General features: G+C 45.9%; 1 protein-coding gene across 8 annotated transcripts in view; it reads left to right on the top strand.

Annotated features, from left to right (window-relative positions):
- The window catches only part of TAOK3 (TAO kinase 3), a 63,797-nt gene that overhangs the window by 33,572 nt on the left and 14,459 nt on the right, over positions 1 to 15,766 (top strand). For 5 of the 8 annotated variants that reach the window (XM_015878004.3, XM_015878003.3, XM_085556155.1 and 2 more), the window contains exons 11-14: positions 1,361 to 1,442; positions 6,248 to 6,415; positions 9,053 to 9,259; positions 15,623 to 15,757. In XM_015878004.3, the coding sequence (XP_015733490.1) occupies positions 1,361 to 1,442; positions 6,248 to 6,415; positions 9,053 to 9,259; positions 15,623 to 15,757 (592 nt within the window). The remainder of the gene's footprint in view (positions 1 to 1,360; positions 1,443 to 6,247; positions 6,416 to 9,052; positions 9,260 to 15,622; positions 15,758 to 15,766) is intronic. The other 3 variants (XM_085556157.1, XM_015878006.3, XM_085556158.1) reach the window with 3 other exon arrangements.

Below are 15,766 nucleotides of genomic sequence, written 5' to 3' on the forward strand. Positions count from 1 at the left end.
TTTTGCTGTGCATGGCTCAAGTCTGACAAGAAAAGCGTCTGTAGCAGCAGAGTGGTTTGACTGTGTTCCTGCATAATGCTGCCATGTAGGCAGGCTCAGTTTTGACCTTCTGTCACTTTGGCTGTGCTACAATCTAAACGTGTGGAGGTGTTAATTACGGGGCTGTAGATGCAGCAGGAATTAAAATATTCTTGGATGCGCTAAGCCAGCCTCAGCTCAGCATCAGCAACGTTTCCAGCTGCAAAAGAGCTCTGACAGAAGAACTGATAGCATTGTAGTGCAGCAGGAATGCGGAGGAAGGAAGGGGAGATGCTACTGAAGTCATTAGATATCTTCTTTTTTTGGTGAGTAATTTCAGAAGTCCACAGAGCTCTGTGCCCAGTAACTGCTCCCGGTGCTATAGGCTCATGTTCCAGAATCGAAGCTTTAATACAACAGCGTCTTGTTGATGGCCTGAGAATAAAGGCATTACTCCATGTCCTGCTCTGTTGATTCAGGAGTGGAATGTAGCCATGGAATGATGCTTGGCAGGCTCTGCAGATGGCTGGGAACAATAGCACCTGGGGAGGTGTGAAATTCCCCCTGTTACTTTTAGGCACTGAAGTAGCATCATTATTTCATCGCCGATCATTTTATCAAAGCTGCTCCACATCAGTTTCCTTATCTCCTCATTTGTCCTTTGGCCAGTTTTCAAGGTTCAACAAAATTGGTCTCATATCTCCACACTGATACTCAGATCCTTCCATGCAGAATAGAAGAGTGTTTCATGCAGAATAGAAGAGAAATCACAAGTGTATTCTTGCACTTGTGAATACAGTGCAAGAATCAGTACTCTTGATTGCAGACTGTTTATGTCACCTGTTTGCTCTCTGTGCCAAGGATAAAGCCAGGTGCCTTTTCTGCTGCTTTTGGGTTCAGTGGGCACCCAGAAGATTAGCATTCTTCTTGCAGGCTGTAATACAAACTCACACACAGCCTGAAGTTTTCTTGAGCTGAGCTTGCACCGAGATGCTTTCTTGAGTCAGTGTTGCAAGTGGTGGGAAGCATCTGCAAGCCGGGTCATTCCATTCTCTAGAGATGCTGCAGATTTCAATGTCATCTGATTCGAAGTAGTTGAAGTAATGCTGAAAACACAGGCTGGTACACAGAGCTCTTGTTTGGTTTTCGTCTTGTGATTGGGGTTAATGGTTTGTCCATGTTTGAATCCACAGTGTTGGATTGCTGAGAGAGCTGGTGGGATCAGCATAAACTTTGGAGAAGCACAGTTTGTGCCCCAGAGCTTGAGGACAAAGCAGTCAGGATGTGCCTATTTCAGATCTTAAGCTTATCTTTCATTTTGAACTTCTACTTTAATTTACAGGTCAGACTCCTTCAGGGGATTTGTCGATTACTGCTTACAGAAAATACCTCAGGAAAGGCCATCATCAGCAGATCTACTACGGGTACATTTTCAACTCTCTTTCAGAAATTTAGGGGGGGAAAAAGTTGTTTGTTTAACCCCAAAGTGATTCTAACGACTAAATAGTTACCCTTACCAAAACACTGTCGCTTTTGCTCTTGTCTGTATTTGGAGGTGTTTTGGGGTTTCATCTAAAGTACCTTTGAAATGTTAAGGGATACATGTGCTTACTGGCCACTGCAGTCCTGCTTGCTGTGGGTTTAATCTGGAATTCTCTTTATACCTGCTGCGATAAGAATTCATTTTACACATTGATGGGACCATTGATGGGACCACAGCAATGTTTAATTGCTGTGAAGTAAAAGATTTGCAGGAGCCTTACCCTTGGTGTTGGTGGTACGAGGCTGAGTTTCTCTCCATTCCTAAAGGTTGGGAATTCTTTGCCTTTTTTCTGCATTCACCTTCCTAAAATCTCCCATCAAACTCTTACTAAGAAAAGCGTTCCCTTTCTGGGTGCAGTTTCAGTCTTGCAGTGCTACAGACTCTGTGGAATCAACAAGAAAACCTTGAAAAGCCATTTGAATCTCCATTCAAAGCCCAGACTTTCACCATCCTCTGTGAGCTGCATGGGCACACCTTGGAAGTACCTTGAGAGTTATCTTCCATGAGATCAGAAGATTAGGACCTTAATGATATTATGCTGATTATTTAAAGAAATGTGAGTGTTAAAGAGATGGGCTGATCAGAGCACAGCTCCCATCTCGTCCTTTGCCAGTGTGCTGCAGGAAGGTTATCTCAACCTTTATTCTTCATGTAACAATAACTTCAACATGATTCATTCCTTATCTGTCCATACCTTTCCAATCTATTTGCAGCTTTCCTGCCCTTTAGCAGTTCAAGCTCTTTCTTTTTGCTCTGGTCGTATAAATCATTCCTTTGGGCTTTTCTGGTCTTATATGAAGGTTTTTTTTGTCCAGACTGGACAGACATTTCTGGCACTAACGTATGTGTGATGGCTGCTGCCCCAGATGTGCTTGCAGAGGAGAGGCTGGCCAGGCTGTGCTGTGCTGCACCAACAGGGCTTGGGCTGCAGTGTTGGCTGCTGCCTTGTTCAGAGATCTCAGCACATTTAGTGGTTGGTGCCTCCTGCCCATCTCTCCTCATATTATTACTTACAAACATGTGCTGCATCTTTTTTCTATTGTGGATTTCCAGCCATTACACTTCTCAACTTCTCTGTTTGTGCAGGGTTGTATTTCTCTATTCTGATTTCCATTTTAAAGTCATTTCTTTATCCCAGATGGACCCTGAGCAGTTCCTGTTGATTGATTAACATTTTACAGTGTCCCTTGTCTCCATGCTTAAAAGTTAGGGTAAAAACAGCACTCACAGGTTAGGCCTAAGTTAACTTCCCTCCTGTTGTGAGCAATCACAAGTCACTTTATATCCCTTCCATAGTTTCCACACTGAACCCAAACAGTTAGAACTTCTGTTTTGGGAAGTGCTTTGTGCAGGATTGTCGTTGCTGTGAGTGTATGGAGCAGAACCTTTGCTGGGACTGATGTGTCCTGAGTTTGTCAGGGTCCTGGCAGGGAACCACTCACCCATCACTATTTCTGAATCCGTCAGCTTTTACTTCTCCCCAAACCATTTATCATTCCAAAGGCTTTTGGAGTATTTAAGAGCAACCTTCCTTTCGGTGGTAGGGATGTGTGTAGTCCTGTCCAGCCCCTTCTCCATCAAGCTGCTCTTTTTTTAAGCATTTCCTTTCTTTAACATTGATGAGTGGCCCTGCTATTCCTCTGGTTGCCGTGCATAGCTGCTGGTGAGAACTGCATGGCATGCTGCTGTTCCACACCAGGTAAACAGGACTCAGTTTTTCCTTAAATATTTGAGCAGAGGAATTGTTAGCTCCTGCGGGTGTTTTGCTTAATTTCCACAGTAGGTTGGATTGCTGCTCTGTGTCTACCTGACAGCCTTTTCACGCTGATTTTTGTTCTAAGGCTACCATTCAGCCTTTGTTTTATGGCTTCTCTCGTTTCGGCTCAGTAAAATGCATTCTCATGGATATTTCTGAATCTCTTGGTTCTCAAAGTGAGAAATGAGAATCATGCAGTCGTTGCTGAATAGCTGGCTCTGCACTCGCTTCAGTCATTGCTTTAAGCCTGGGCCATATAGAGTATTTAACCCTCACGCCTTCACTTTGTAGGTACATGTTGACAAAGGAGCTTGTTTTCACTCCCTCCTCAGCACCCAGTGTGTTTCCCAGTCATCTGTTTGTGCCGTGCCACTTACCCAGTGTTTTGTTCTCCAGCTCCGCTTGCAGCACCCTGACAATCCCTTGACCAGCTAATAGGTTTATGTTGTGGGTTTCGGAGTGATTCATGTGGATTGGCAGCCTTTCTGCTCTCTAGGAATAGTGCAAGTTCATTGAAGGATATGATTTCATGAGTACCGTACGTTGGAGTCTGTGCAAACAATTGGAGCTGAGGTGTCATTCTTCAATTATGCATATTCCCTCTTTTTCTTGGATTTTACACTTTCAGAGCAGTCTCCCAGATGTTCCCTCCTGCAGGAAGCATCTCCTCCCTAAAGCCTGTCACATTGTACATCCAACAGCTTGGTTCTGGGGGAGGGTTTTCTGCTTGCAAGCAGTAAACAGGAAAATCTTTGCAGCCACGTTTTCGTAAAGGGATCTGAATGGTAAGAGGAGCTCAGGAGCATGTTCTGTTTACAACCCTGGGCAAGAAAAAGGAGAGTAAAACCCATCTGGTGAATATTTTCCCTTTCAAAATTAGCAGCAGAGATTTAACCTGCTTTTAACATGTGTTATTTTGCTCAGCATGCCTGGCAGTCTGATGGTTACCAACCTTCCAGCCAACTTCGCTGTTCACCTTTGCATTAACCTCTTCTTCTTCTGGAGCTCGTTGGTTTTTCTCCTTATGATTTGAAGAAAGTGACCAAATGACATCCTTTCAGCTGTGGCTTCTTAGCAGTACCTTGCAGAGCAGCAACTGCATCTTATACATCCAATTTAGACAGCCATTTCATGCAGCTGAGCATTTAGGTTTGTGTCCTCCTCATGCAGGTCTACTGGTTGTTTGGTTTTGTTCCTCTGCATCTGCCATAGAGTTTCTATAGGGCCTCATTCTTAATACTTGTGTGTCTTAGCTATGAAGCACATCACTTCCCATTCAGTATTTGCGGTGTTAAAGAACATGCATAAACAAGTGCATAGCAGACAGATAGAAAGAGCTATAGGTTGGGATTATTGTTCCAAGTGCATTACTGCTTTCTAATGTTTACCTGCAGTGAGGTTACCTTTTTCTAATCATAAATAAGCTGCACATTGTCACTTCTTACAGAGAAATAAGCGGTGCAGATCTGCTCAGAGGAGCAGAAGTGAATTGCTTTCCTCTGTTTGAAATGGTGTGTGGAATTTTTAGTTATCAGGAGCTGATACTGAAGGGATGAGTGTTCTCCATTAACAAAACTCAGATGTGCCCCGGTTTGAATTCAATTAAAAACAAGAAATAAGCCCGTGGCATGATTCTTTCTTTGCTTATTTACAAGTCATTAAAAAAGATCTTCACATCCTTTCAACTTCTTTGTATTCAAGATTTCTGCCTTAAGGAAGGCCGGTGTTTGCGTGCCTGTTGCTGAGCTCCAGTTGGATGTACTGGTCCTGGAGTCTGAGGGATGGCAGTGGCTGTGGGCAGGGATGCACCTCCTGGGGTTGCCCAGCTGTGGCCCAGGGGCTGGGCAGCCAGGTGTGATGCTGCTGGGTGCTGCTTGGTAGGTGGGAGCCAGCTGCTGGGCTCACTAACAAAAAGCCACTGTGGCACGTGCTGTGCAGGGCAGAAAACTTCTATCCCCCTCTTGTTTGTATTTCTACAAGTGATGTCGGTATTTCAGAGCTATCTCCTATGGTATGCATGAAGCAGCACACATGATGGTGGTGGTCCCATGCAGAGCATTGGCAAGCGTATGCTTAGGCTGCCTGCCTTACTCAGAGGATGGATCAGAAAGCTGCCAGGCTTACATGCCCCATTGCCAGCTGTACAGTGCAGGAGAACATGGCTGATAAGTCAGAGAAGAGCCTTTAATCACGTACTTAAAATCCATTAAACGATTTATTGTCTGCACTTAAAACCTGTGCTTCCCGTACATCCTTTGCAGGAGTTGGCAAGAAATGCTTTGAGAATAAATAAACCTTGCACTCATCTTCCTGCTTTGATTTGAATTGGAATAGGTCAGCTTCAGGGTAACTCTTTGCAGGTAATCTTCTGTAATCAGGATTGTATCCTCTTTGTTCTTTATTCATTTGGCTCATTCTGGAGACCTGTGCCTTTGCAAGGTTTGAAATGGCACCATCTTCACCTTAAAGTGAAGGGGCTGAAAAAGAAAAGAAGCAGCTCTATTAGCTGAGAGCCCAGAAATCCAATCTGACCCTGGTCCCAAAAGTGAGTCCAAAGGATCTCGGGCCTCTCCATCCACCACCCTGCATCTCCTGCCACTGATGCATACGCACTCATGAGTTTCCAGTAGCAAAGTGATCTCTGGTTCATTTCTCTGTGTTCGGTCCTGTTCTGTGCTAAAGCAGTTTCTCTGACTTTGGAGCAAAGCATTTTGCAGCCTATGCTCTGAGCCTCACATGGGGTAGAGTGATCCCCTCAGTTGTGTGTTGTGGTGCAATCATTGCTGAGTGTGTTTGGAGCCTTTTGTGACAGGTATCACTAGTGACTGAGTGTGAGCTGCTGTGCCAGGTGACCCAAAGTAGCCTCTGTTTGTAGATCAGACTGCCTGGTGTCATGTCTGAGACCCCCTGTTTTGTTTCGTTAAATTCAGCATGATTTTGTTCGCCGAGATCGACCACCGAGAGTCCTCATAGACCTCATACAAAGGACAAAAGATGCAGTACGAGAGCTGGACAACCTTCAGTACCGGAAAATGAAGAAAATCCTTTTCCAAGAGACGCGGAACGGCCCTTTGACCGAGTCTCAAGAGGAGGAAGAGGTACGTTGGTTTCATTACCCTATTTGCTCTGTTCTAATGGATTTCAGGGCAGGTGGGAGATATTCCTGTCTTTAAGGGGCAGAATGAGAGCACCCACAATGCAGATGTGAGCCATCTGGTTGGAATACCAACTGAATTATCTACTGAATCAGCAGAGATGGGTGAGGATGATGAGCATTAGCAGCCATTGCTGGATGTTAGATGTGCACTTATTGGCCAAACAACAACTTTGGCCTTTCTTCTGAAAACTATGGGGAAGAAACTCGCTTGGAGGGAGATCCTCAGTGATGAAAAGGATAACCCAGAGGCTGTGCAAAGGAGAGCCTAGTGATGGTCTGAGCTGTTCATTCTCATAGCAAAATCCAGACTGCTTGATTGATGTTCTATTTTTTTTCAATTACCGTAGGCTCATTACTTTACAGTAAATTTATCGTGAGCTGAAAAGCAAATCGCCAAATTAGTGAGGCTTATTTTTTTTTAATTCTTTAATATTAAAGAAAGAAAGATTATAGATAAAATCCAGCCGCAGTTGAAATCTTGTAATGAACCACCCACTTCATCAGTGTGTGATAACTGACAGTAACTGTGGCTTAGAGAGGGAAACCAGTCATTTTTCAATTGATGAGATTAGATGGAAATTAATGTCATTTGGTGGAGGCACTTGGCTAAAGAAATCCATTTCCAGTTCTCAACCACAAAAATGATAGGGAAATTGTTAGGCATTCCTTTTTCTTTGCATTGTAGCAAGATCATGTGCAATGAGATGCCAAAGTCCAACATATATTTGGGGACTTGGCTTTGAGGCTTGCATATGTCAAGTACTCTTTTCAAACTAGACTCGTGCTTTGCTTTAAGCAGTGGGAGAACCTGGGTGTCAGGTGGGAGACTATACAGGAAGAAGAGACTGATGTTTATATTGACCTTCACTTCGGGGAAGGGGCAGCAGCAGATCCAAGCTCCACAGCTGAGGTGTGCCAACACAGATTGAGATGCACCTTCCTCTGATCTTCCTGTCCACGTTCCTAAAAAGGATAGAAAAGTGTGTCTCCAGGACTTAATGCTTCTAATGAAGCTCACACTCTGCATGTGCACAGCATGCTCTGCACTGGGTTTTACCACTGAGCTTGCAAACCACCAAAGGAGGTCATGTTTCACGCACAGCAATGGGAATGACTGAAGTAAAACACAGCACTTGCTTCGGTTTCTAAACTGGTTAACAGAAGCTGAGAATGCCACAAATTGCTTCCTCTTTCTTCCCTGGACTTTCTCAGTGCAAGGCGTATTGCAGATCCTCTTTCTAACACTCCCAATGATACTAATGCTTTCCTCAGGCCTTTTGCAAGAAAGTCAAGATTACCTGGAAAGGATTCGAGTCAGGAAGTCAGTGTTAAGGTTACAAATGCAATCCCATCTCTACCCTTCTGTACGTGTGTGTTTATTAGTTAGCCACATTCCCATCTCAGATGTTATTTCCGTGGTGACTCTGTGAGCATCCTGGAAATGTTTTCCTTTTCCTGTGTATTTTGGCTGCTGGGTGCTTTGATGCAGGCTCTGAATGATCTGCTAATTGCTGAAAAATAATCACGCAGTCAAATACAAGTCTGTCAAACTTCTTTCTTGCAGTTGCCAACAACATGAGTTCACTGTCCGTTGATTTGAAGCATGATTCTCCCCAGACTCGCTTTGGAGGCGAGAAGCAGCAGGGTGCAGTGCAGCCACTCGTGTGGGTGAATCAGAGCTATTTCAGAGCAGAAGCTGAAGGCTCTTCAGGGCTCTCAGTCCTCGCTGTGAACTCCTTGCAAGCATCTTCATTCTTGTTAGTTTATTACAAGGGACTCTGTAATTCTCTGAGTCAGTCCAGATTAAGCTCATGCTCTGGGATTACTGAGCTCATATAAAACCAAAAGAAGATGCTACCTTCTGGTGTGCCAGCATAGAAGAAAAAAATATGTCCTGTGTGAGGAATAATTATCTAAGTATGTCTAAGCAGATTACAATAGCTTTAATCACTATAATAATGCCGAATCTTCTGAGTCAGGTGTTTAAAGGTGAACGAAGGTTACATAAGAGTTCATCTTGGCTGAAAATACAGGATGGGAGGCTCTTATTAGCTGGAAAGAATAGAATTGCTGACTGTTAGGGACACGGAGGTTAAATCCACCAACCTGTGAAGCACTCTGAGATAGTTACCTAATGACAACAAGTGGATTTGTCATCTTACGTCTGCTCTGACTCACCAGATGTGTTGTGCCATACCCAAACTCAGAAACATTGTTTTAAGTCAAACTTGGAAGTTTGTTCCTTCCTCAGCTGTAGGACTCCTTTCGCCACCAATGCACCTATTGCTGGGTGCGCCCTATTCAAACCACAGCCATGCCCAGACCTGCTGAGATGTGGAGAAAGCTGGCCTGGCCCCTGCCTGATGTGTGAGGATTGCAGGGGAAGAGGCAAAAGCTAACTGCCCTCTGTGCAGTGTTTCATAATCTGTGCAGCTCTGAGAAAGGAAGCTGCCAAAATACTGGGCAAAAAGCCTTTAACTCAGCAGAGTTGCCTTTCAAACCAACCTTGGGCACTGCAGTCACCTGTTGGGCAGGTGATCCTCTGCAGTGTTTGTAACCGATGCCCCTTGTTTTGTAGGACAGTGAGCACGGATCAAACCTGAGTAGGAAGATGGACAGTCTGGGCAGCAACCATTCCATCCCAAGCATGTCTGTGAGCACAGGCAGTCAGAGCAGCAGTGTGAGCAGCATGCAGGAGGTCCTGGATGAGAGCAGCCCTGAACTGGTCATGATGCATAGTGACGAGAGCACAATTAATTCCACTTCCTCCGTTGTTCAGAAGAAGGTACGTCCTCCAGTGCTCTCCATAGCTTCCTTCAGTCCCTGCTATCGCTCACATTGGCTCGCCTGCATAGGGCCCCATGAGCAGTGTGCTGTGGTCTTGTGCTGAGCCATCTGCTGAGTGCAGGAGCTGGTGCTGGGCTTGTCAGAGTCAAGTTCTGTGTTTGTTCTGTAGTGGCTGAGCTGTATGTAGAGAAGCTGCAAATAAAGAGCCTGCTAACGAAGGGTAGTGCTGTCAGTGGCTAGGCAGGGCTCCTGCAGACTTACTGCATGCCTCCTCACCCAGCCCTGCATGTGCACCCCTTCATCTCTGCTTTGTGACCTCAGTCCTCGTTTCCTCGTGAATGCCTGTACTGTGTTATATGGGATGGTCACAGCAGCTGAGCTAACCATTTACCAGTCACAGTGTATGATTAAAATCTGCTTGCACTTGGATTTCCCTCATGAGAAGTGGAAGTGTGCAGAACATTGGACCCTTCCCACGAGGTATGTTATGAGTCAAATTCCACTCTATGCTTTTCTGCTCTTTTGCTGCATGTTGTGATCTGTTGCCTGTTTGTTTTCTTAGTGCAAGGTAGCAGACTGAAGTTGTCCAACCCTGTCCAACACAGCATCTAATCTGAGATGGGCCGAACCAAAACTAATTTGGCCACAGTATTGCTGCTTACTATTGGGCAGTAAGATGTACCTTTTGTGTGATTGCTTTTTCAAAGGGTTTTCAATGCATTTCGCCAGCAGAGCTAAAGTGTTACAGCAGCAACAAAAGTATGAACTTCAACCTTCTATGGCAAAGCCTAGTTTTAACTAAGTGCTTTGCAGGCAAGTTTCTTCCTCCTGAAATGCAGTATTTGCGTGGTTGAACATGGAGGTGTTTGTAAAAGGAAGCTCTCGAGTAGTTTTGTCTCCAACAAAAGGTTGCCTTGTACATTTGCATACACTGGAAGATAAGCTGGGTTTGTTTCAGAGGGTTACATTTGCAACAGCACCTTGAAGGAGATGGTGTCAGGAACAAAATGCCACTCCAGGAGCCTTGAATGAAGAATGGCACGACTGATTTTCTGTTGTGGGGGGATTCTAGTTGAAGCATCTCTTCATTTTGTGCACATTTCAGGACCGTGTTTTGATTTCACGTTGCCAAGCGGTTGTATTTATGTATGTGTTAAAACAAGCGTGAGAGATCGATTTGCACAATAATACGTTGTAATATCACTGATGGATCGGTGTCATTACAGTTGATGAAAACAAAGGGTGAACCCCTTCCATCAGGTCTAAATTGCATGTGTTGAAGAAGCAGAGTGCTGCTTGCTTTCATATCGTTCCTTCATTTTGCACTGGAAGGGGGGGAGCTTCCCCTCACTCAGTCCTTTGGTTGCACAGTGTGCATAGCACAGCACTGTGAACAAACACAATTATGGTACCACCTGGGTGTTCTGTTACACTGTATGGAAGAACAGGATTGCTTACATAACTTTTGGGGAAAGAGTATGAAAGAACTCACCTGTGGGTCACCTCCAGCTTATGTTTTAGGGTAGTTTTGGAAGCACAAGCATCAGAGATTTGCTGATGGTCCTTATGAAGCAGTTAACAATGGGCACCTTGCACAGGTGCAGATGTGAGCACAGTTGGCAGGTGTTACCTTCTGCTGTCCACGTGCATGCAGTGGAATACGTGTGGCAGGACGGTGCCACTCTGAATATGCAGCTTTAAATGCCTTTTTAAAGTTCTCTTATTTGGAGGAATGCAATTTTAAATGAAAAACTGCTTTGTCTGCATATTCTGTATGTAGTAATACCTGTATAAAGACTGTAATTGCAACATTGTGTTTGCTGGAGCTTATACACACATACATCCCATTCTGTTTTCAAGATAAAATTCCTTATTTGGGGGATAGAAATCCTTCAATCTGTGTTTGCTCTAACTAGTTCTGTAACCTGGTTAAGTGGACGCACACAAGTTGTTCTACCAGTTGAGAAGCAGGTTCACATGAGCTCAATTACTCTCCCAGAGCCTAATCACAAACCAAATCCAGAGAACTTGGGGGTTCAAGCTTAAATGAAGCTTTTGTTTTGCATCTGATCAGCCTTTAAAGGCTAAAAAAGAAAATACAGATGAACATAATTAGCCAGCTGTCTGCCTCGTGTGGCCCTAGGGTCATGTGCTGGATTGTTTTGACATGGGTCAAATCAAAATGCTTGGTGAAATTATGGTGTTCCACAAATGTGTTAATTAACGACCTCCAGATGTACCAGACTGTGTGCACATGCCCATGGTGGCTGCACTGCCTGAGTTGTTAGTGTTTCTCAGAGCTCGGGGTGTCAGAGGCCTTTGGATTTCATTGCACCGCAGCTCCAGCGTGTTCAGTTGAGACCCGCTGACTGTATGCTGGCTCCTGGCAGCCAAGATGCTGCTCTGCACCAAGCAGCACCCAAGTGTTTGTGATGGATCCTCCATGGGAAGAGGACACGTCCTCACTCCTTCCAGCAGGCAGAACCATTGGGGCAGCACTTTGCTCCTTTACGGACGTGAGGTTTGGCCTGTGAGTGTGGGCAGTGGTGGCCCCATGTGAACCTTCTGCGGCTCTGTCATGCAGGTCAGAGGCACAGAGCCTATTCTGCAGATGGTTGAGGCATTTAGTGCCGTGTATTAAAGTGAACAGTGATGCTCCTTTCAGTCCTTAGAAGGATTTGCTGCAGTTGTATGTAGTGCCCTGCAGTTGCCTGCAAGTCCTTTCTATGGCTCAAAAATTCCCTCTCCTGTTTGCATAGGAGGCTGGAAGTCCTCCTCAAGTAGAGGTTCCTCTTGTGAAGGGGTATCCTAATAGAGCCTTTGTGAAGGTATCTCTTTGGTGTGCAAAACTGAAGGTGAAATACATGAGCCAACAGTCCTGGGGTGTAAGTGGTTGTTTCCACTTCAGGCTGCCCCGGTGTGATCAGTTTGATGTAGGGGAGGTGTTTCTGAATCGGCTGTGATGACAGTGGGACTCCTTTCTCTGTGTTTTGCACTTATGTTGAATGTTTTGCCAGTGCAAGAGCAGCAGCACAGTTATATACTGAAAAGAACGTAAACACCAAATGCAGTTTATAGATCTGCCTCCCCAGTTTTGTTGTGATTAAAATCCAAGGCAAAATTCTCATTGATTCATCAGTAGGGAAAAAATCAACTCCAATGTACTTACTGGGTTTTCTATTTGCTTCTGTAGCTTGCTTGTTCTGAGCAAGTCTTCTATTCACATAGGAGGCCTCATGACAGAAATGGATCTGTTTTCAGTCATTGAATCATAGAACTGTTTGAGGTGGAAGGGGCCCTGAAAGGCCATTTGGTCCAACACCTTGCAGTGGGTTGGGGGCACCCACAGTTGATCGGGTGCTTAGAGCCCCATCCAACTGACCTTGGGTGTCAACACCCAGCGTTACTCAAAACAATCTGCATTTTGGAGCAAACCCAAATGATCAGGTTGATCAGGTCAGTGTAATTATCTGGAAGGAGCCTACCCAGAATGTCCATAACACAACTTGAAAGTGCCGCTGACAAGCTGCTGTTAGTGTAGTTCTTCAAAAGCCATGGTAGGTGAGTTAGGGAGATGTTCTGGTGTTGGGGCAGAGACTGTAAAACCTGCTGTTCAGTGAGGAGGATGAAAAGACGTCTGGTGGTGGATGTCTCACTCCAGGGACAGGCCTTGGCCAAGCCATCTGGGTTTGAGCAGCAGTTTGCTTCTTTCTTGGTTGAAATCCTTGCATTCACCGTAGTATATGAATGTAATGGAGATAAGGGAGACAGCTGAGCGACTGGTGTATTGCTGTAGGAGACCTTAGGAACCTGTGTTGCTGCAGACCATGGTGTATAACCATGGGTAAGATTTGGTCTGTTGTCACCTCAGTTTTGTAGCTCAGCAGAGCTCTTGTAGCTCCTGTGTTCTGTGTTAGAATCATAGAATTAGGGTCGGAAAAGAGCGCTAAGGTCTCATCCAACCTTCTGGATCTCTTCAGTCCTTTGTGGTTAAGACATCTAAATCTTGTATGGATCTTTAGGACAGGGTTTCTATTGAGCTTTATTTAGCATACAGGTAACTCTGGTATCAGTTTGTGGTTGCTGTCTCTGTTCCTCTTGCCCTGGCCTGCTTCAGAACCACATGTGCACATGAAGCAATGCTTGCAGGAGCTCTGAGAGCCCTGGGCCAGTCAGGTCCATCCCTGCAGGGCTGAACTGCTGGAGCTGCAGGCTCCCAGTGTGGCAGCAGGAGCATCAGACCAAGAGGTGGTGATGTTAGCAGCCAGTCAGCCTCAAATACAGCCCTGGGACTGTGTTTCAGTCCTCACACCTTCTTGCTGGGTGATGCTGTGGCAGAGCTGTAGGAGTTGTGGCATTGGTACCCTTCTGGTGAACCCATGAGTCTCAACTGAGTGATGCTGTTTAAGTATAAATGTTTAATCACTGCTTTTTTTGGTGACTGTAACAGTCTCAGACTTAACTTCCTCATCACAACATGGAAGTCTGGGAGCACCCCCTCTGTCATTTGAACTTGCACACATTGAAAAGCGAAGATCAGCTCCATTGACAGTAGTGGACCTTCTGTAACACTGTCTTCTCCTGCTGAGGATGTGCAACAAAAAGCCCCGTGTAAGGATAACAAATGTTAAGAGAAATTGGAACTGCTTATTACCCTCTGCATAGATTCACTACTGCTGTGGAAGAAATGTCCCTATAGCCAGAGGAGCCGCCATAGCTGTCATGGTTTCGGCTGTTGTTCTCCCTGCCAAGGCAAGGGAATGGAGTATGGGATGGTTTATCTGGAGAAGAGGAGCTCAGGGGAAACCTCACTGCTCCCTATAAGTGCCTGGAAGGAGGTTGTTGTGAGGTGAGGGTCAGCCTCTGCTACCAAGTTACTGTGATAGGGTGGGAGGGGGTGGATTCATGTTGCACCGGCGGTGGAAAAAGGGTGGATATTAGGAACAGTTTGTTCTCTGAGAGTAGCGATGCATTGGCATAGGCTGCCCAGGGAGCTGGGGCTCACCGTCCCTGGAGGTGTTCAAGGAAAGGGCAGCTATTGCTCTGAGTGGCCTGGAGCAGTCACAGACATGGGTTGGGGTTGGACCAGTTGATCTTGGTGATCTTTCCAACCTTAACAGTTCTATGATTCTATGAAAGCGGTCGAATTTGTGCAGGTCCAATCTAGGAGTGGCAGAGCATTGGGGAAAGAAACCTCTGGTGTGGGAGAGAAGCAGCAATATGACAACAGTGTCATGGTGAAAGTTCCAGTTGTGGATGGGCTGCTTGGCAATGGGACGGTGGGCAGCAGAGTGGTGCAATCACCCCCAGACACCTGCACAGCCCACGGGTCACTGCTGCCGTAGCTGTGCTCCATACAGAGGATATGTGCCTCTGCTGCGGGGCTGTAGAAGTGAGTGACTCCTTCCTTTGCACCCATGGCAGCTGGAAACCTGATGGCATTCAAGAAGACTCTCAAGTTGGTTATGGCTGAACCAAGCCTGTGCTGGTGACCCAGTGGGATGTGATGGGGGCTGCTGGCTGCCACCTCTCCTTGCTTGTGGTTGGGGTGCATATCCCAAACCATGCACCCTGCCCCACGCCTCAGCAAGGAGCCTGGGTGTTTGCCAGCAAGTCAGGAGGGAGCTGCACGAGAAAGCATTGGTGCTAAAACCTGTGAGCTGTTGCTTTAAAGGGGGGGAAAAAAAAAAAAATTAAAAAAAAAAATAGGGAAAAAAAAAATCCTTTGTGGGCTGTGGAGAGAAAGTGCTAGAAGCGTGCAGGATCATGACTGGAAAGCAGGATCCCTGAGTGGCGGCGGGGCCGGCAGCACGGCCGGGATGCGGGCGCAGGCAGCGACCGCGGGACACAACCCGGAGCTGCCAGGGGAATGAATGAGGCGTCCCGAATGCGATAGAGATGGGAGTCACGTTTCTCGAGGGATCGCTGGGCTGCGGTGCTTACAGCCAACCTTTTTGAGGAGCCCGGCTCACTCTGCATATTGCCTTTGCTTTGGATTTCTATTTCTTTTTTCTATGTAATGCTGGAGGTTTAAAAAAAACAAAAACAAAAAAAAACCAACAACAACAAAAAAAAAACCACCCCCCCCAAAAAAGAAAAAAAAAAAAAAACCAACAAAAAACCCCAAGCCAACCCTGGCAGGGATTGAGGAGGCATCCCGCTAGCGATCAGCTGACACGCCGAGCCGGAGCTGCAATGTGTTGCTTATTCATTTCGTACCGTGGGAGCTGCAGGGGCTAGCAGAGAGCTAAACTATGCATTTCAAACAGCCGTGCTTGTGCAGAGAGAGGGCTGAGAGAGAGGCAGCCGCCGAGGAAAGAGCACAGCTGGACTTTCTCCTTGTTTTTATCCATTTCTGCAGGATCATGTATTTATAAGGGATGAGGTGGGCCACAGGGATCGCAGGCCTGAGGTGCGGCCTACCCAGTCGGTGCAGAATCAGGCCCTCCACTACCGGAACCGAGAGCGCTTTGCCACGATCAAATCAGCATCTTTGGTAAGCAGC

The sequence above is a fragment of the Coturnix japonica genome, chromosome 9 (genome assembly GCF_054131305.1).
Source record: "Coturnix japonica strain WE chromosome 9, WE-NBRP24, whole genome shotgun sequence".
NCBI lineage: Eukaryota > Metazoa > Chordata > Aves > Galliformes > Phasianidae > Coturnix > Coturnix japonica.